The sequence below is a fragment of the Podarcis gaigeae genome (genome assembly GCF_964106915.1).
Source record: "Podarcis gaigeae genome assembly, chromosome: 4".
In the NCBI taxonomy this organism is placed as follows: Eukaryota; Metazoa; Chordata; class Lepidosauria; order Squamata; family Lacertidae; genus Podarcis; species Podarcis gaigeae.
This window is the reverse complement of record NC_139677.1, coordinates 95,663,331-95,683,926: the sequence shown is the minus strand read 5'-3', so window position 1 is coordinate 95,683,926 and position 20,596 is coordinate 95,663,331. Positions and strand designations below refer to the sequence as shown.

General features: G+C 44.3%; 2 protein-coding genes across 2 annotated transcripts in view; one reads left to right on the top strand and one right to left on the bottom strand.

Moving 5' to 3' along the window:
- PRCP (prolylcarboxypeptidase) overlaps window positions 1–3,593 on the bottom strand; it is a 28,602-nt gene extending 25,009 nt beyond the window's left edge. The window contains exon 1 of the mRNA XM_083736916.1: window positions 3,300–3,593. Coding sequence (XP_083593042.1) covers window positions 3,300–3,461 — 162 coding nt within the window. The 5' untranslated portion in view covers window positions 3,462–3,593. The remainder of the gene's footprint in view (window positions 1–3,299) is intronic.
- Window positions 3,594–3,805: 212 nt separating this feature from the next.
- On the top strand, window positions 3,806–20,305 carry DDIAS (DNA damage induced apoptosis suppressor). The gene is given in 7 exon segments (XM_083736329.1): window positions 3,806–4,057; window positions 10,558–10,692; window positions 11,617–11,742; window positions 13,403–13,564; window positions 15,490–15,607; window positions 17,796–19,136; window positions 19,140–20,305. Coding segments are annotated over 5 exon segments (2,841 nt in total). The 5' UTR covers window positions 3,806–4,057; window positions 10,558–10,692; window positions 11,617–11,632; the 3' UTR covers window positions 20,250–20,305.
- The last annotated feature ends 291 nt before the right edge of the window (window positions 20,306–20,596 follow it).

The following is a 20,596-nucleotide window of genomic DNA, read 5'->3' as shown; positions in this document are numbered from 1 at the left end:
ACATGAAACAGATTCCGCATGATCTCCCAACATAGATTATTGAGTTTTAGCCCAGGGGAAGGGGCTAAATGTGGCCCACCAGCCCTCCTCATTCAGCTCATGAGAACGTTTTCCCCAAGCCACACCCATGTGCCCAAAACCAGATACATGGGGAAGAGGAAAAAAGTGATTCCCCCCCCAAAAAAAATGTTGAAGTGATGCACAGGGAGCTCAATCTTTCTAGGGCAGCATCTTGTCCCACTCTACAGGGAAATTTTGACAAATGAACAGGTTGACCCACCTGTCATTCCCCCCAACTTCATTTTTTCCATGAACTTATTACTTTTGTTTTACAAAATGCATCTGAAGGTGACTTACAAAAAATAGCATGTGCATTAAAACTACCACAGAACTAAAAGAGTACAAGCTAAAAACACATTCCTATTTCTAAAAAGGCACATCCCACCCACTGAGGGCCACGGATAATTAAATATGTAAGACCTGGCAGAAAAGAAAAGCTTTTACCTGGCATCCAAAGTTCACTTAATAGTCACAGCCAATAGCCGGGTTTTATGTTCAAAAGTACTTCACATACATTATAATCTCATCAATCTTTACAAGGCTACTATTGATGAAACTCATGAAATTTTAGTGTTTTTGGCACTGAGTTTTTAATCTCCCCCTCCTATGAATCAACTAACAGTTTACAGCACAATTCTCTGGGACTTTCTTCTAAGCAAGCATGCAACATGTTCAATTGGGTTGCAAGTGTATATAAGAGCAACAACCAGAGGATGTTAGTTAATAGGAAAAGCCCAAGAAACCTGCAAACTAATAATGACAGGATAGGTTAAAATTAGACGAACTCATAGCCAAAAAGTTTAATAAGGCACAATGGTTCTGTCTCTAAACACCAGTTGCTGGGAAAATCAAGGAGAGTGAGTGCTATTGTGCTTACGATATGCCATGTGCATCAAACTGGACACAGTGAAAACAGAATGCCGGACCAGGTAAGCCTGTGGTGTGATCCCTCTTATGTACTTACAAAGACAACTGACCAAGTAGAAGGGAGAGACCAGAGTTTGCACAAAAGCAGAAGGGCATAAGGCTCCATTAGCAGAGGGTGGCAGTTGTGTCACGGAAAATTGGCTGGGCTAACTGAAGACACCTCCTAGCCAAATAGAAACACCATAGTTAGCTGAAATCCAGTTGCTGGCTTTTGCTTTCGTGTCCTAGTTGTGGGTTTCTGGAGAGCACTTGTCTAGTCACTGCTGAAAAACAAAATAACCATGAGTTCATCTAAGTTTAATGTAAGAAAGCAGCAGCCTGGGGCGACAGTTGTGAGAAAGCACATTCTGTCATTCAAACAGGGACCAAGCATCACTGGGAGATTACACCACCAGCTTTCCTGGAAGAACATGATGCACAAGGGTGAAGTCGACGTGGCTCCATTGGCCACCCAAAGATGAAGCAATTGCAAGAAGCTTGCTTCACCCCCTCCCTGCCAGAAATGAAATTTATTAAGCACCTTCCAAACAAAACACTAGTGTCAAGAGTATGTATGCATTTTTCCTCCTCCCTCCAAATATTTTTCCTCTTACGTACTGTATCTCTTTTTTTAGGACTGTGAACTTGAAGACACGAGCAGTCTTATTACTGATCCTTGAGAGTCACTCTGGGAGTCTTCTTAAAAATGCAAGTACAGTGGTACCTCGAGTTAAGTACTTAATTCGTTCCGGAGGTCTGTTCTTAACCTAAAACTGTTCTTAACCTGAAGCACCACTTTAGCTAATGGAGCCTCCCACTGCCACGGCTGCGCAATTTCTGTTCTCATCCTGAAGCAAAGTTCTTAACCCAAGGTACTATTTCTGGGTTAGCGGAGTTTGTACACTGAAGCGTCTGTAACCTGAAGCGTATGTAACCCGAGGTACCACTGTACCAGTACTTTTTAAGTATGTAAGAATACTTGACTTGACACTGGGCCCCTCCAGTCACACTCATCCTGACCTCCTTGCACAAACGTTGTCGCAGAGCTTAGATTATATCCCATTTTCACCAAGTCTTCCATCTTTGCTGAGCTTATATTCCAATTCATTTATGGGGCAATTAGACACTACTGAGCATTCAACCCATCTCCATCCTGATTTATATGTTTTCCCATGGCTCACTCATTTGCCGCACACTTCTCAATGCTTGTCACTTTCCAAACTTATTTTTAAATGTGGCTCTGTTGCACTAGGGAGGAAGGGACCATTGACCCACCTGAACTGCAGTTATATTGTAAATTCCTGTTACTAAATTACCAATAATAAATTTAATAGTTTAATATTTAATTTAACATTAATTTATTGTTAATGGGAAACTTATTAACAAATTATTCAGAAACTATTGTCATTGATTTAATATCAGTTCATTTATTACCAATAGCAAACTATCAATAAGTTACCAATTATTATTAACGAATGACTATTAATAAGAAAATTATGGCTAGTATTATTATTACTTTTAAATATATGCATGTAAACTTTAACTATACGGACCTTTGTTGGCAAGGTGATGTCTCTGCTTTTTAAGATGCTGTCTAGGTTTGCCATCACCTTTCTCCCAAGGAGCAGGCGTCTTTTAATTTCGTGACTGCTGTCACCATCTGCAGTGATCATGGAGCCCAAGAAAGTAAAATCTCTCACTGCCTCCATTTCTTCCAGGAGGTGATGGGACCAGTGGCCATGATCTTCGTTTTTTTGATGTTGAGCTTCAGACCATATTTTGCGCTCTCCTCTTTCACCCTCATTAAAAGGTTCTTTAATTCCTCCTCACTTTCTGCCATCAAGGTTGCGTCATGATGTATGGAAGTGAGAGCTAGACCATCAAGAAGGCTGATTGCCGAAGAATTGATGCTTTTGAATTCTGGTGCTGGAGGAGACTCTTGAGAGTCCCATGGACTGCAAGAAGATCAAACCTCTCCATTCTGAAGGAAATCAGCCCTGAGGGCTCACTGGAAGGACAGATCCTGAAGCTGAGGCTCTAATACTTTGGCCACCTCATGAGAAGAGAAGACTCCCTGGAAAAGACCCTGATGTTGGGAAAGATGGAGGGCACAAGGAGAAGGGGACGACAGAGGAAGGGATGGTTGGACAGTGTTCTCAATGCTACCAGCATGAGTCTGACCAAACTGCGGGAGGCAGTGGAAGACAGGAGTGCCTGGTCCATGGGGTCACGAAGAGTCGGACACGACTAAACGACTAAACAACAACTTTTAGGTATATGCCTATCAGCTTTTTCCCCTCCGTTGAGGCGAACCCTTCTCTTCCCCGCCTTACCTTCTGGGTGACATAGCAGGTGCGGTAAGTGCGGGAGTCATAGAGGAGGCCTGGGTCAGGGCGGGACGCCGTGTGGAGAGAAGGGGGTCCGGGGACGACGCCGCCCCCTGAAACAAGGCACACAGCCTCCAACAACAACCCAAGTATCGCCGGGAGCCTCATGATAAGACTACCTCAGCCGCAGCCGCGCACCGCCCTTTTTATAGCTGAGCTTCGTGAGGGCGGGGCCGGGGGAACGGAGGGAGCAGGGCGCGAGGCGGCTCCTAGCTCCGCCCATTGCCGGGAGGGAAACCAAAACCAAATCCGTTGGGCGGTGAGGGAAGGAGGAGGAGGAGGGGCGGGAGGTGCCAGCTCGCTCTAAACCCCGCCCTCCTCCAAGGCGATTGGCTGGTGGAGGGGGCCCCCCCTCATTGAAGAGCGGGAGGTCGGCTACCGAGGCTTCCCGCGATTGGCTAGCTTGTCAAGACCTGCTGTGGATGCGGGCGCGCGGTTCTGACGGTTGGAAGCCGTGTAGGGCGCCGCCGATTGGTCGGTGGGCGCGGTAAGGCGGGGAGGCCGGGCGGGGCTTGAGCGGCGATTGGCTGCCTTCGGTCGAGGCGGGAAAAACAGACCTTGTTGGCGTTGCCGGCGGTGTCTTGGGTCTCGCGCGGGGCTGTCTCTCCCCCTCTCTGATTGGTGCGCGACTCTGATGTCGTCACTTCCTCTGGAGCGTGAGGAGAATGTGTGGTAGGGGGCGTGAGGGAACTTGAAAGTCTGTGGTGAGTGAGGCGCTTCCCCTCCCGTTTTTATAACCAATGTCTCTTTTTTCCTCTTTGTAATCTTCCTTCGTGTCTCTCCCCCCCCCCCACTGGCCCCTTAATGCTGCGCCCGAAATTTTTGGTAAAACACGGGTTTTCCCAAAATATTATTACCGAAAAATATTATTAAATTTCTGTGCCGCCCTTAATCTGGGGTTCACAGGGCGGTTTACACTATAAAAACCTAGACATACATACTGTAATAACAGACAAATAACAGTTTAGAAATCCATAGAGTTTCCCAAACGTGCGTCTCTTCTTGTTTTTGGGACTACATTTCCCATCATCCCTGACCACTGGTCCTTCTAGCTAGGGATGATGGGAATTGTAGTCCAAAAACAGCTGGAGACCCAAGTTTGGGAAACGCTGGTTGCAAATGCCTGAGAGAAGAGGAATATTTTCTCCTAAATATATACATAACGAAGGCACCAGGTGAGCGGACTCCCTGGGGAGAGCATTTCCCAAATATGGAGCCACCGCTTGTGGTGCCACCCTCTGGACCTCAGGTGGAGGAGGCACGCAAAGAAGGGCCTCGGGATGATTTCAGGCTCCAGGTCAGTTCATATGGAGAGAGGCGATCCTTGAGGTATTGTGCTCCTGAGCTGGCTTTAGAGATCAAAACCAGTGCCAGTGGTTGGACTACTACTGCCATTGTTACTGCCATTAATTCAATTTATATACCACCCTTTATTAAAAGACCCCAGGGTGCTATACAACATTTAAAAAAATTACAGAACATCAATGATAAAAACATAAAAAGCATACTGACAGATAATAAAATAGTCATCATAATAACAGTCCTCTCCCCTACACTTTCACAGGCCATAGATTATTTAATAGCCATAGGCATGGGTAAAGAGGAATGCTTTTGCCTGGTGCCTAAAGACATGTAATGAAGGCGCCAGGCCAGGCAAGCCTCTCTGCAGAGAGCATTCTACAATCGGGGAGCCACCACTCTTGTTGCCACCCTTCCTTGTCACTAGGCAGCTCCCAAACCCTCGCTTTACCATTTTATTCTATTTATTTCTTTTTTAAGGTTTTTATTTCATTGTGCAACATGCTTCAAAAGAGGACTGTTGTAAACATCTTGAATGCCTTTGCATTATTCACCCATAAGAGCTTTCAGGATACAGTGGTACCTTGGTTTGCATACATCTTGGATTACAAACATGTCAAACGCAGAAGTGTGTGTCCCGGTTTGCAACCTTTTTTTGGATTACGTACAACCCTTTTTATTTTTTTTGGATTACGAACAAATTTTTTGGGGAGGCCCCATTGGCGAAAGCACGCCTTGGGTTACAACCTGTTTTGGTTTACAAACAGACCTCCAGAACGGATTATGGTTGTAAACCAAGGTACCACTGTATTGTGAATGAAAAGGAAAATACATTATCACACCACACACATGACATACAAAGAAAGAGTATATACTCTACTCAAGGAGAACTCTCCAATAGTCCACCATGAGACTTGGAATGATAGGAGTCCTTGTTTGTTCTTCCTGTCTCATGTGAGATACAAATGGTCACTGTACCATGCAAAAAAAGAAAGGGGGTTTTGCCCTTCCTTTAGCCACATGGTTTCATTTTGTTTCTTTAATGTATTTGTATTCTGTCATTCTCCCATGATGGCATTCATTATTATTATTTTTCAAAATGTGTAAAATGTAAAGTAACAAAACCAGTAGCTAAATACAGTAAGCCTGGAGTATATGTGAGGTTACATTCCAGGCATCATGGCCATTGGGTTTTTTTCCTGGATGCCTGCTCTTTTTTCACTCCTTAAAATTTTTTTTTTAATTGCCAAGCAGGCAGAGCAGAATGTACACAAGCTAAATGCGCGTAAGTTGTGAGCTTACTGTACATCAAAACAATTTTACAACCACTGGTGCTTGCTTGCTATTTAAAAGGGCAAAGATTAAGTGGTACTAGTTAAAAACGTATAAAGCACAGCGCTTCCCCCCTTCTTTAATGTGTTATCCTCCAGGCACCCTTTTCCAGATTGACTCCTCTGGCCAAGGAAATCCTGATGTGCACATTCTGCTATGGATCCCTTGGCTCATTGCAAAGGACTCTGCAACATGTTTTAAGGCAGGCATCTGGCTTAAAACCCCATGGGTTTTATACACTAGGAAATTTGCAGTATAACTACAATCGGCACCTGCATTATCACAGACGAAGGATTCCAATAGCTTAAGGCAGACTCTCCAAGTGTCTATTTTCCAGGGACAGAAACCATCCCAGTTTCTGATTTGATCCCAGAATGTCCCTCTGTTCCTTAGAATGTTCCTACTTTTCATCAGGGAAGTGGAGGGTATGGTAGGACATCTCTATTTTTGTCAGAGAAATGTTGGAGGGTATGCTAAAGTGCTGCTGTGAAATAACTGGAAATTTGAAACCATTGTACCTCAGCTGAAAATCATGTAGCAATCCACCAGTGCATCCAAATCTATATTCCCTCTGCCTGTGTTTTAAGGTGTAGCTGTTGGACCTCACTACATGCTCATTAAAGCATACACAACACCATCTTGTGGTTGTACACACAGCGGAAGTGTACAAGCTTTCTTTCAGGGAACCTCTGACAAACGATGGTTTATTGGAATGAATTGCAAACAATCAACATATTACTGTATTTTTATTTTGAAATGGATTTTGTAGCTTAGGGGCCAGAATGTCTGTTTAGTATGAATGCTTTTTATCCCACACTGACTTGATGGTTGTGGCGGGTCCCAAAGCTTATTTTTATATTGCACCTTTCCTCCAAGGAGCTCAGAATGACTGGCATACATCATCTTTTCCTCTTTCCCATAGGTTGAGGAATAGCAACTCGTCAAAAAATACCAAGAGAGCTTCATGGCTGAATAAGAATAAGAATAAGAATAAGAATAATATATTATTTATTCCCTGCCCATCTGGCTGGGCTTCCCCAGCCAGTCTGGGCGGCTTCCAACCAAATATTAAAATACAGTAATACATCAGACATTAATAGCTTCCCTAAACAGGGAATAAGGATTTGAATCAAGGTCTCTGTGTTCCAAGTTGTGCGCTATTCTGTCCACTCCACCATACTGTCTCTTTAAAACACACAGTATTGAGCACTTTATAAAAATGTAGAAGCCATGTCAGGAAAAAAGAAAAGAGTAATTTCTTGCCGAACATTTTGCTTCTCTGCTGTTCTTGTGTGCACTTTCCTCATAACATCTCCCAATCCACATATTACTTACAAGTCACCCTACCAGTTTATTGAGTGTTAATTAATCCAAAATGACTCAAACACAGCTGGTTGTGCAGTCACAAGCAATAAGGTGCATTAGCACCCTGAGGTAAATTAGGCAGAAATATGATTGCTCCAGAAGTACTAGATTTAAGTTGCTGCACCTGCAAGCTACATCTTAGCAGCTGCTTGCGCCCAGGACTCTCATTAGCTTTATTCCTGTAACATTAAAATCAGGTTTAATTTTGCTCTTGACCCGAGCTGAAGTGGTATTGGTCCTTTGGTAATCTTTGCTGCTGTACTGTACAGTCCAGGTTAAAGGGTTTGAGTTGCAACCCTCATTTTTATTGTATTGTATTGACATGTTGCCTTTCATAACAAACCAGGTGCTAGAATGCTAGTATCATCCCCAGGGCCCCAGTTGTAAGCAAAATGGGTGAAGGTGATCGTTTATATTAAAACAGGGTTAGACAAAAAAGAAAAAGCTTCCAGCCAGCCTACCCAGACAAATAATTTAGGCATATATATAATTTAGCCATATATATTAGTTCAGTCTATCTGCAAATCATTGATAATTGTTTTATATAATTTTGTATACAGTGGTGCCTCACAAGACGAAATTAATTCGTTCCGCAAGTCTTTTCGTCTTGCAAGTTTTTCGTCTTGTGAAGCACGGTTTCCCATAGGAATGCATTAAAAATCAATTAATGCGTTCCTATGGAAACCGCCTTCAGACCAGGTCCGGGGACAGTCTGTCCCCCGACCTCTTCTGAAGGCCGGCGGGGGTGAAAGTCTTTGTTCCCCCCCCCCCCGCCTGCCTTCCCAGGACAGCGGAGACTTCTCCGCTGTCCCGGGGCGATCTTAAAATGCTGGCAGGCGGCAGCGAAGCGTTCGCTGCCACCCCCCAGCATTTTAAAAGCCCCCGGGACAGCGGAGACTTCTCCGCTGTCCCGGGGTGATTTTAAAATGCTGGCGGGCGGCAGCGAAGCCTTCGCTGCCGCCCGCCAGCATTTTAAAAACCCCGGGACAGCGGAGGACTTCTCCGCTGTCCGGGGCAATCTTAAAATGCTGGCGGGCGGCAGCGCTGCCGCCCGCCAGCATTTTAAAATCGTCCCGGGACAGCGGAGGAATTCTCCGCTGTCCCGGGGCGATTTAAAAGCCCCCGGACGGCTTTTGAAGGCAGGCAGGGGGGACAAAGACTTTTGCCCCCTGCCCGCCTTCAGAAGAGGTCCAGGAACTCTTCTGAAGGCGGGCGGGGGGCAAAAGTCTTTGCTCCCCCCCGCCTGCCTTCCTGGGAGAGCGGAGAAACGCAGCGCTGCGTTTCTCCGCTCTCCCGGGAAGGCAGGCAGGGGGGACAAAGACCTTTGCCCCCCTGGCCTTCAGAAGAGGTCCAGGACCTCTTCTGAAGGCGGGCGGGGGGCAAAAGTCTTTGCTCCCCCCCGCCTGCCTTCAAAAGCCGTCCGGGGGCTTTTAAATCGCCCCGGGACAGCTGTCCCGGGGCAATTTAAAAGCCCCCGGGAAGGCAGGCAAGTGGGACAAAGACTTTGCTCCCCCCCGCCTGCCTTCAAAAGCCATCCGGGATAGCGGGAAACGCTTCCCTGCTATCCCGGACTGCTTTTAAAATGCTGGCGGTGGGGAGCAAAGCCTTTTGGCCCCCGCCGGCCTTCCTGGACCTCTTCTGAAGGCCGGGGGGGGGGGAGAAGTCTTTGCTCCCCACGCTAGCATTTAAAAGAGGTCCCCGGAGATTTCCCTATGGGATTTCTTCTTGCGAAGCAAGCCCATAGGGAAATTCGTTTTGCGAAGCGCCTCCAAAACGGAAAACCCTTTCGTCTAGCGGGTTTTTCATCTTGCGAGGCGTTCGTCTTGCGGGGCACCACTGTACTTAGATGGTTTATTATTATTAAGCAGCCCGTACATTTTTCTAAATGAATGAATACATTTATGCAGAATAAGGCTACTAGCCATGATAGCAGCACCGTATAGTACATCTTTGAAGACCAGTTTATGAGGAACACAAGTGGGAAGAATGTTGCGCTCATGTCCTGCCTGTGGACTTACCATAGGCACCTGGTTTGCCACTGTGAGAACAGGATTCTGGGCTTGATGGAAATTTGGCCTGGTAAGAACATAAAAAGAACCTCCTGAATCAGGCAGGCTAAAGGCCCATGTAGTGCAGTATCCAGATCTCACAGTGACCAACCAGATTTCTGAACGCAACAGCACTCTTCCCCTCTGTGGGTTCCAGCAACTGGTATTCAGAAACTTAGTCTCTGACAGTGAAGGGAGAACCTAGTCATTGATCCACCTGCAGGATTTTTCTTGTGTTCATATATACTTCTGTGGAATTTTTTGAGGAGGAAATCCTCCTCGTGATGTGGCATTTGAATTAGGTAAGTCTGCTTCAAAACTAGAGGGCTGAAATCCGCCTACTGCTCCAGCAGCTGAAAATTTCATACTTCACTGAGATTTGTATGGGGAACATGTAAATGCAGAAACCAACAAGACAAAACCAAGGAAGGTTCTAGTCCCATTGTAAGAACGAAGATTTTTAGAATAGCATTGAATCTCTGATCCTAAACCTCCTCTGCCTTGTGTGATATCTTCAGAAGAAAAGAAGTAAACCCTACACAAATCCAGAATGGAGTTCCTAAGATGGATGACATCTTGTACACCTCCTTCCAGCAACTCCTGTCGCCAAGCTGTTGCCAGACATATTGCTCTGCTTTCCTTTGGACCATATCAGCAAGGCCAAGAGGGGATCTTGTCATCTGGGCAGCCTAGGACCTCCATACACACTAGCCAGCCTTGTGCCCAGAGAGGTCACTTCAGTGCTGCTAGCACAGTGGTTTGACTTCACCCCCAGAGGCACATTCCATTGTCCATTGATACAGATCTGTGCCAACAATGTTTTGTGTTCAGAACCCACTTCCACCACGATGCATGAATTAGTCACTTAAGTCTTTTTTTATAAATAAAAAACCAGGAAAAAGGAAAAGAAGGCAGAGAATACAAAATATGTAGAAGCAAGAGTGGGGAAGAGAGATGAGATTAACAAAATAGAGTGGGGGAACTTTCCTGGTAAATGTAAATGTGCAGCATGATTGCTGAAAATTTAGGTTACCCTGAAGAGCAATGAAAGTAGTCAGAAAGTAGATATTAAGGCTAACTGTTATATCTTCCCTACGTTATTGCTGTACAGAGACCCTTTCTAACCAAAACTGCTTTTCTTTTGCATTTCTACACTGCAGGTGCTGATCTTGCATTCTGCTCCAGCAAATGAGTCACTAAGGCATTAGCCAGTCCTGTAGATGAGTAAATACATGTGCCAGTTTGTTTTGCCTTCTGCTTTGAAACCCAAGAGCATATCTTGCTGAAATGTTTTGGTTAGTGCTTTCCCAACTTCAGACCCCTGCTCTCCCCAATTCCATAATTTAAAATCGGAACCTTTACTCTTGTATCTGAAAAACTTCCCCATTTTTAAAGAATCCCAATAATAATACCTACCCTCAGAGAAGTATGCTTTCTGTATTCACCTCCTCACTGGAAGGAAGCAAGTTCTGAACAATGAGTTGTGGAGAGATGCAATGGATAAGGTTATTGGTGAATGAGCTGTCACAGTTCACGAGAGAGTTTCGATGGGGAGCTCTAGTGTAGCCAGTCCCATCCATGTTTGCTGTCAGTGTTGATCAGCCGGCCATTGATGTCAGCAAACTCTTGTTTGCAAAGGAACAATACAGAGCTAACTTTGATTACCCCTTTGTAGCCATGTCCTTACCTGCTTCGCACTTCACATTACATCTTATGTCAGGTGAGGGGCCAAATTTAAACCAGTGCTGGACCTAATTAGGCCTATTATCTGGAAGTTGCCAACCCCTGGCTTTGGCAGTGGAGCTAATTACCTGTTGCACTCCATGGGCCACACAACCTGAATTACTACATATCAGGGACTCTTAACAGTCCAAGTAGTTTTTATTTTATATTTTATTTCTTACCATCCTGCTACCGTGAGATCCCAGGGTGGATTACAGCAATAAAAAATACAATATTAAAATCAGTTTGAAATAAATTATATTCAAGATAATAGGGAACTAATATATGTACAAATGTGTGTGTGTGTATCAAGTGTCAAAGGCCAGGGTAAAGTGCAAACAATAAAGCTTAAATTAAAATAACAGAGAGTCAGAATTGGTGGCTGCTATACTACAAATCGCATTGAGTGATGCATGTCTAGGTTAAGAAACATTCACACTGTAGGAATGTGAGCAGACTTGGTATGACTAACAATAAACTATGTTGTCTCTTGGTAGCTAACCCTGGGAGCACATGAATGGCAGACATCTCCTGACTGCTTCTGTAATTTCTGTCCAGAACTCCAATTTTGTATATCCTTCATGTCAAAACTGCTTTTCCAGGCTACTCCTAGATTTGAAGAGGTAAGTCCACTCCAGAGCACTGATAAATTTGGACTATCATCTAGCACAACACAAATAGGAAAGCTGTGGCCCTCCGAATGTTGGGCTTCAACTCCCATAAAATCCAGCCATCATAGCTAGTGATCGCAGATTATGGGAGTTGTAGTCTAATAACACCTGGGGGAGTCACAGTTCAAAAAGTGTGCAATGAATTCTCTAGGCCTGGGGTCAGTTTGAAACAACATTGTTTCGCCACTTGCATGACATTTGGGGCTATATGGCAATGGGTAATTTGCATACAAAATTCACATGAACTTTTATTATTGATTGATTGATTGATTGATTGATTGAATTTATATACCACCCTATACCCGGAGGTCTCAGTCTGCTTGTCATGCGACTGAGGCTTGCTTTGCTGTAGTGGAGACCAGGCCATGGCATTACAGAAGTACAAGACTTCCATCAGCAATTTAAGCATTATGCACGATGAGGCTAACACCATGTAGTGATAGTTTATCATTTTAAGACATTTATTTATCTGAGATAAATTTATCTGGCCATGTTAAGTAAATGGCAGTTTGTGGGCATTCTCTAAAGTTGGATGGGCATTCTCAGCTGGGGGCTACATTCCAGCCATACAAAAGCCAGAGATGTTCCTTTAAATGGCCACACGCACAACCATCAAGCAGGCAAGTAAGAGGACTTGTCACAGTTCAAGGACACCTTCCAGACAGGCAAAGCATCCAAGGACATGGGGCAAGGTCAGTGGGGGAGTGTGGCCTTGAGAGAGTAGAATAGAGAAAGTCCTAAGGGCCAGCTAGCAGGGCCTCATTTGATCCTCAGGCTTGGAAGTTCGTCACACGGGGCGGCAGAAGGCAAATGCCATAGTTTAAACTGCGGTGAAAAACTTGAGTATTTGGAACTGCAGTTGAAAGATTTGCCACACGGGGGAGCTGCATGGTTCAGCAGTATGTAATAAGTGAAGCCTAGTCCAGAAAAGTTTCTGCTTTAATAAATCTGTTAACATTTACACTCTAAAGTATGTCAACATCATTTCCAGTAATCTATAATTCCTCTAACACAAAATAGATTAATTCTCATTTTTCAATTGTTCACCGAGTAGCCCACCTTTCATTGTGATGCATTGCCAGGTTTAATTCCCCCTTTAGGGCTTAACCTGAAGCAGGGCATAGTTCTGGCCTCTAAAGGGTCAGCTCTCTCTTTTAGAACATACAAAATGACAAAGAGCGCACAAAGAGTATATAACTGCAACCAGTTCTGTCCCCCAGGAGGTCACAGAGTGAGTCTCCCATACAGGATTGTTTCCCACCGCTTCTCACTTATGAAATTAAATTGTCTGTTGCAGATGGGGACTGCCTTTTCCTAACCAGCTCTGTGAGTTCAGATCTGAGCTGAGGTTTGAATCCTCCGCTCAGAACCTGTGAAAGCAGGTTGCTTATGCCATTTTCATTCATTTTTTCCTAAGGCAACAATCCCAAGTACATTTCCTAGGGAGTAAATCTAATGGGACTCAGTGGAACTTGCTTCCAAGCAAATATGCAAAGGATTGTCCTGTTAGATTATTAAGATGACAGGTGATTAAAGACTTAGGTTGGGAAGCTGGTATGCACCTGCAATAGTTGTCAGCTTCCAGTAGCTTTTTCATTTGGTCTTTTAACAGGTACAGTTGCCTGAAGTGTGGCTGCTCAGGTGACTCTAGGGAAGCGAACTACAGGTATCGACTCTCACTAGAGGTAGCCGACACTCGTGATGTATTTGAGGTGACAGTATTTGGAAGCTGTTTGGATACTTTCTTTGGAGTGACAGCAAAGGGACTGCAGAGGTAAGGAATGCAACATCATTTCTCTGCTGAAAATGAGTGTTTCCCCCTCCCCCCCCCACCCAGTACATCCCAGACTGCATGTGATGTAATTATGTCTCTAAAAACAGTTGCGGCACATTTTGCTGCTTGGATACCAAGCTGGTATTTATTAATAGGGGCAATTAAATCTGTGCAGCTATGAAATTTGTGGACATTCAGCAAACCCAGCATATTCTAGTGGGGTAGATCCCTGGACAAATCTGGACTCAAATCCCCTCTCAGCTTTCCTTAAAACATTTTTTAAATTGATGTTTGTGTATATAAACATCCATCTGTAAGATGAAAGAAGAGCAAACAATGACTACATCTTGCCACCTAACCCTGATTTCAGTTTATAAGAAAAAGGGAACATGATTGCTTCATGCCCTGCATTTAAAAAAATGGCAATAATCAGTCTTTGTCCTGAAAATTCAAGCTCTACACTGCATGTGTACCAGTGAGTAACACTGAGGTAAGCTGGAGCAAAGCAGGTACAGCCTAATGTAGCATACTTAAGCTAAACTGTCTTGCAGTATTTGCAGAAGATGAGCCACTGATGGACAAAAATGAAGGGTTCTGATAACAGTCAGAGGCCATGAGAAAATGCTTTTGTGTTCTCAAACTTCTATGCTTTATAAGAGAATGATCATTTGGACCAAGGTTTGAAACAGTGGCTGGGGGGCGGGGGGCAAAAACTGTATTTTTAAAAAAGAAGCAAAGTAAAGATTTTCAGGAGCCCTGATTGATGCTAACTAGGTCTAGATAGCAGTCTGTTGTCATATGACTCACTTCTATTTCTGATACTAAGCCAGGCTTTTTAGCCACCTGCGAGCCATTTAAAGCTCTTCTGAGCTCTTTTGGAAACAGCAGGGTGCAAGTGAAAGAAATGATAACCAAAGAATTGACTGAGTTGCTCAAATTCATATGTGGACTTTGATACCTTATTCCAGTATTCCATTAAAGGTAGCCAGATTATAACAGAAGCAACAACTTGCAGAATTCTCTCTCCATGTAAATCAAAAAGACCCTCTTCATATGGGGATAGACATGGTAACATTCCCCCCTTCGCTGGGAGAAGCGCAGGGAGAAGAAACGCCATGGTGCATTTGCAGCAGCAAAACCAGACCCCGTCATTTGCCCCAGCTGCAACAAAACATGTCTCTCCCACATCGGTCTCTACAGCACAGCAGGCACTGCAAGCTTCCAAAAGCTTGAGTTCACCCCCAAAGGCACAATCCTCCATCGTCTCCCGAGACAGATGGATGCCAACAACAACAGCTCCCTAATTCATAATTGTCAAGCCTTTTTCAGGTTTCAGTGTATTCAGGCTTTTGGTTCATCTTGTCCAGTATTTACGAGTATCTGCTGTAACTGAGAGCAGCTCTCAAAGACCCCAGGTGAAGATCTTTGATAAACCTGGGAGACTGTCCCAAGAAATCTGATACATACAAAGGAGGTGGAAGGAAGGAGGGAATCTGTTTCCTTTTTCACGGCAGGCCTGGAAAACCTGAGTTCAGCTTCTTCTATTGTACAAGTACAGGGATTGAGGGAGGCATTAAAATTTGAATATGATGGATGCTGTCCTTTTCTGATACGCAGGCAGATATTTCCACGTACATTTTCAACTTGCTAATACATGTGCACAAACAATCCTGGGTGTGCTTACTGCGAAGTAAGTCCCACTGTGTTCATTAAGGCTTACTCCCAGGTAAGGTTGCACACCATAGCACAGTTAGTGATGTCCTGGCTATTTGAATGGAAGTGCATTTTGCTAAATTCTGTCTTCGCAGCTTGCTGCAAAGTGTAACACAGCAATATTATTTTGACACTTGGACCTTAAATTCCTTATAGGTCTCAGAAGCCAAGCTGTATCCAGTCAGTAATTTTTTGTAACACTTTTATTCAAGGTACATTGAAGAACTGAAACAAGAAGCAGGGGAACCAGACAGGGATGCTGTTCTGGGTTTGGTATTTCAAGCAGTTGAAACGTGTTTCCTTGGGAAGAAATTTGTCTTTGGAGTTAAGGTAACTCACCCCCACCAGCATGTTTTGTTCAAAGAATGCACAACTCTTGGGGGGAGATGAGCATCATTGGGGGGGGGGGGGTATGAAAGCTGCCAAATTTTGTGCATGTCTGCCTTATTTCTATATTTCACCCTAACCCACTCCCACCCCTCAGATGCCCTGGAACCTTTTTAGCTTCTGGGGCATTTTAGAGGGTGTGGAATAGCTGCCCCAAGAAGCTGAATTGTTTGAAATGTAGAAAGAGAAATAACTTGCTTCTGCATTATATCAATGGCAAGCCCTACCCCATCCCCCGTCCAGAAAAAAATCACTCGTCACCAAAACCCACACACACTCAAAAAAAATGTCTACATGTGAATGGGGTGAAGAATTGGAGAACCTATTTTTGTTCTGCGCTAGTTACTTCACAATTGGTATTTTAACTAAAATTAAGACACCAAACATGACTACTATTTCCTACGGCAAAACATTAACGTCTGCACCAGGAAACCAGTCTGGCTGCATTTCAAAATTAGAAGAGGAGTGGGAATTTGTGTTCAGATCACTTTGCCTCCAAGCGGGAACGTAGAGGCAGTTACCAAGAATGAGGCTTGAATTGCTCGATCCATAAGGTGCGAACAAATAATATATATGCCTCCAACGTTCTGACTTTTCCAAGTGATGGCTATGAGACCATTCAGTTCCAACTGCTAAAAGTAAACACGTGCCATCAACAGCTCCTTGAAGCATGTTTGGATATTTTCCCGCTCCCCCTTCAATTCAAAGGCACAGCTCCTGGGAGAGGTATAAAATCAAATCACTGCAACAATAATCCTACTCTAGGCTTGCTGATTTTATTTTTTTCATTTTCAATCTCTCTGTTCAACAGCCTAGAGTTGGAAATAGGTAGTTTGTGATCAGAGAGAGGGAGAGAGAGAGATTACTGTCAGTTTGCACAGATATCCTCTGAGTTTGGGCATCTGCCTCCAGACACCTTACATGTGGGGAATTATAATGAGCACTATTAATGAGAATAAAGCTGCTTATGAGGAAGGGTCTCTTCCTCAGAATATCTATTTTGTGACTGTTAGATTCTAGGAAGAGCAAAAAACCAAGGCTTCCTTCTCACCGAAGTAAATCTGTGTCTGGGGTACACCACCTGAGGGTGCAGATGCGTGCTCATGTGACACTGGGGGGGGGGGTCTACATAATTGTTTTCCTAACATGCTAATATCCTATATGCAAAGTCTTTTTAATATGAGGGAGGAGTCGTTTTGAACTGAATTTGCCCCTTACACTTGTTGTCGTTGAAGAGATTTGGTGCTGGGCTTGCTTTAGTGCCCTCATCAGTTTGCAATTCGGATTGACCCTCCTTGTATTATAGACAGGAGAGAGTCCTTGTAAACCTTGTAAATCTTGTAAACCTAAGCATTTGGGTTCAAAACATGGAATCCCCTTACAGCGGGCACACCAACTCCAAAGGGCATAGGTGTCTTCAGACTCCTCAAAATCTCCCCTGATGGGGCTGGGCTCCCTCCATGTTAAGGGGTGGCGGAGGCTAAGTGCGGAGTGCTTTTGTGGCTGACTCCCCCTGAGCACGAGAGGAAGCCGCTCTGCAACATTCTTGTGCATCGTGCACATATGACGTCAGACACGTCGCATGCCAGTCCCCCTAATATTGGGCACAAGACAGCACCTCTGCCTTACAGTACAACTTCCAAGTGAATCCAGCCAGCTAGCCTCTCCTACTATTCTGTGGTTGAAAAGAACCGTCCACTGGTTGTAGTTAGGAGAAAGTATTTCTGTATAAACTACCTCTTGGCCCTTGAGTGCTTAACAGATGCTTACTAGATAACTTATAGTATGGAGTTACAGGAACTTGAAATTTCAATCCTGTGTATCTGGGGTTTTGGGGCAAGGGATTGTTTCCCATGGTCCCATGGGTGCAACGATCTGTGCAAAATTTGTGATAGAAATTGAAGTTAATGAGAACCTTGTCTGTCTTAAGAAGCAAAAGTCCAATATCAAAGAATAGCTGTAAGTTCCCAAGGGAGCAATGTCTTTCTGCACAGATTGTGGTCTTGTCTCAGTTTAGACACTCCTTTTGCTGTTCCTGACAGTTTCCTCAACTCTGCTTGCTAATATGCAAGAGTAGCTTTCGGGCCTTCCTCTTTGTCCTACTGATGGAGCACCTTCTATTATCTTGCAGGATTCTGATAAGCAGGATGGCACCGGCTCCATGCAAAATTGCTGCCAAATTGACAAGAACTCCAGAGCTCTCACTGCCTGTCAGATGGTTGTACCAAACTCTGGACTTGTGGGCTGCACTGTTATACAATACCTCAAGGAGCTGCGAAGTTCTTACTCCAAGCATAACCATGGGGGCTTCTGGCCTCCTGACTGCTTTGCAGCAGTTGATCAACCAAGCAGAGAACTCAGTGGCCTGCATGGCTCTGGCACCTTGGGTACAGTTCCATCAAGTTGCATAGATGTTCTTTCAAGCCTCTGGCCTCAATCATTTGGACTGACTTCCTCCTGCGTTTCTTCAGGAACAACCGCTGATCTTGTAGCTCTAAGTACAAGCAAGGCTGCCCAGGATGAGCCAAACTCAGATGATAGTCCAGTTTCTTTGCATAGCCTGTCAGTCTTCAAGCCCCAGGACCGTAACCTGACTGTGAATACGAAAATAGAACAGAGAGATAAGAAATGTCATGTGCACGATGTCACTGAAAAGAGAGAAGCAGAAGGCTATTCCTCATTAAGAAGAAAAGACTGCAGATCATTGCTGAGCCCCTTAGAATTAGAAGAGAGAGACTCTCCTCTGAGAAAAATTAGCATCCAGTGCAGTGAAGGACTGGAAAAATCATGGACCTCATTCCCACCCCAGACATACGATGGATCTCTTTCCCCCCTTGCTCCATCTTCCAGTCACATTAGAGCAGGTGGAAACTCTCAAGAAGCTCCATGGCTTTGGGATGAGCTACCGTCATCTGAAAGTTTCAATGAATTCATTGCCAAAATTGAAAATGACAAAGCCGTGGTGTTGCCAACAAAAGCTGATGAATTCCATGGACCTTTTAAGCAGTCGTCTCCCAAGCCAGGCATTTGCAGTGCCAATTTCATTACTGAAGAGTCAGGTGAGAAATTGAAGAAGCTAGCTGGGAAGATGGAAATGTGCAAAGAAGATAATTTCCCTTGTCACCAGCTGAATCTTCCATGCTTCATTAGCAACAGATATCACCAAGAAGCCTCTTACACCTCTTTACTCACTGAAGAAAAGGAAAATTTGGGGTGTTGGTCCAACCAGCACCCAGATCTTTCACCTCGGTCCACCCCAACTGGAATTAAACGTTCTCATTCAAAGGGAAGCTGTCTGTCATCCAAGGAAGGAGTTGGCCAAGATGTCAGTAGTTGTAAGAATCTCAATTCCTGCTCATCTACCAACAACTGTCTCAAAAGCCCTTGTTTACAAACCAGGAAGACTACCCACTTAAACTGCAAAGGTGATGGTAATTTAGACAAATGGGAAAATAAAGGAAGTGTTAGCGATTAGCTAAACCAAATGGCTGATCTCACAAACACCCAGGAACAGGGTTTCACCCTGGCAACTTGTGAAAAAAGAGACAAAGTTTGTGAAAAAGGGAGACAGTTGCTCTCAGAAGTGCAAAATTATAATTTTAGAGAGGCTGAGGTCAGCAGTTCCGATTGCCCCGAGGGTAGTTACAATGCTTCAGCTGATCTCTTTGATGCTAGTACCAGACAGGCAGATACCACTGTACGAATGTTCAACTTGGCACCAGCTTTCTCTCCACAGGAGGGCACACTGAACAAGAAGTGTATAAGATCTGAAGCCATGCTGAGTGAGCAAGATGCTAGCTGGAATACTTCTTGGCGTGGACTGTCCTTACATAAGATGTTCGCTACACCTCATCAGAAAACAAGCACCCCAGTTGCTGGTTCCATATCTGAGTTTGAGCACAGCCCTGCAGGTACTCCAGGCTTTGTGCCTGATTCCCAGTCGACTCCCCTTTCCAGACCTTGTCGACAAGTAAGCCTCCCTAGCGGGAGAGAATCCATTCTTACCAAATTGCCACAGAATAAATTGTCTTGGATCAATGCCAGATGCAAAAGACCCAGGCCTTCCTTGAAAAATTATTTAGCGAAACAGCTTGTCAGCAAGTTCCCGCAATCTAGAAGGTCGAGCGATGCAAATTCTGTTAGCATCAATGCATCTGGTCCTCAGCAGCTATCTATCAAAGTAAGTCCAGCCCAGAGGATGTCTGAAAACGATGATGAGGAATGGATTCCTCCGTCGGATAAAAAATGGATACATCCACTTGCTTTCCAGAACGGAAAAACTTTGAGGAGTGATGCCAGTTGCCAAGTTGCAGAGAAGTCTCCTCTTTCTGAAAACAAAGTAAGGTCTGTGATTCCAAAGTCTAATGTTAGCCTAAGGAAGGTAGAATTCATTCATAAAAGGCAACAGCCGACAGAGACTAGATTTGAGAATGGACCTGTTCCTGAAGATAGTGTTCATCTCAGACAGCTCATGAATGGATCCCCCAGCTCCTCTGCTTCTGCAGACGTCAACGGGCCAGGCCCTTCTTCCACACCTGGCAGCATGCATAACACTGCAGATTGGTCTTCTGAACTGTTCGTGTAATAAAACAGCCAGCTCTCCCACTTGGAGGCCACTTTGTCAAATTCATCTGCTTGTACGTAAGTTTCCTTTCAAAACATCCTTTTTGGTCAGCGTTGTGCCCTTTTGACATGTTCTCAATTATGAGTAGTTTTCTGAAGTGATTGTGAAATGGGAAAGGGCTGTTTTGAAGAAAAAAACCACTCTTGTTTGTTATTCCTCTTGGCACTTTTAAACAATGAATTATGTCTGTTGGACTGAGCATTAAATAACTATTTGCTAGAAGACAAAATAAAATGTTGCCTCTATCTCTGGGTATTTTTTATCAATAGCTGTGAACTGGTGACTGCTCTATTGCTGTGTGATATAGA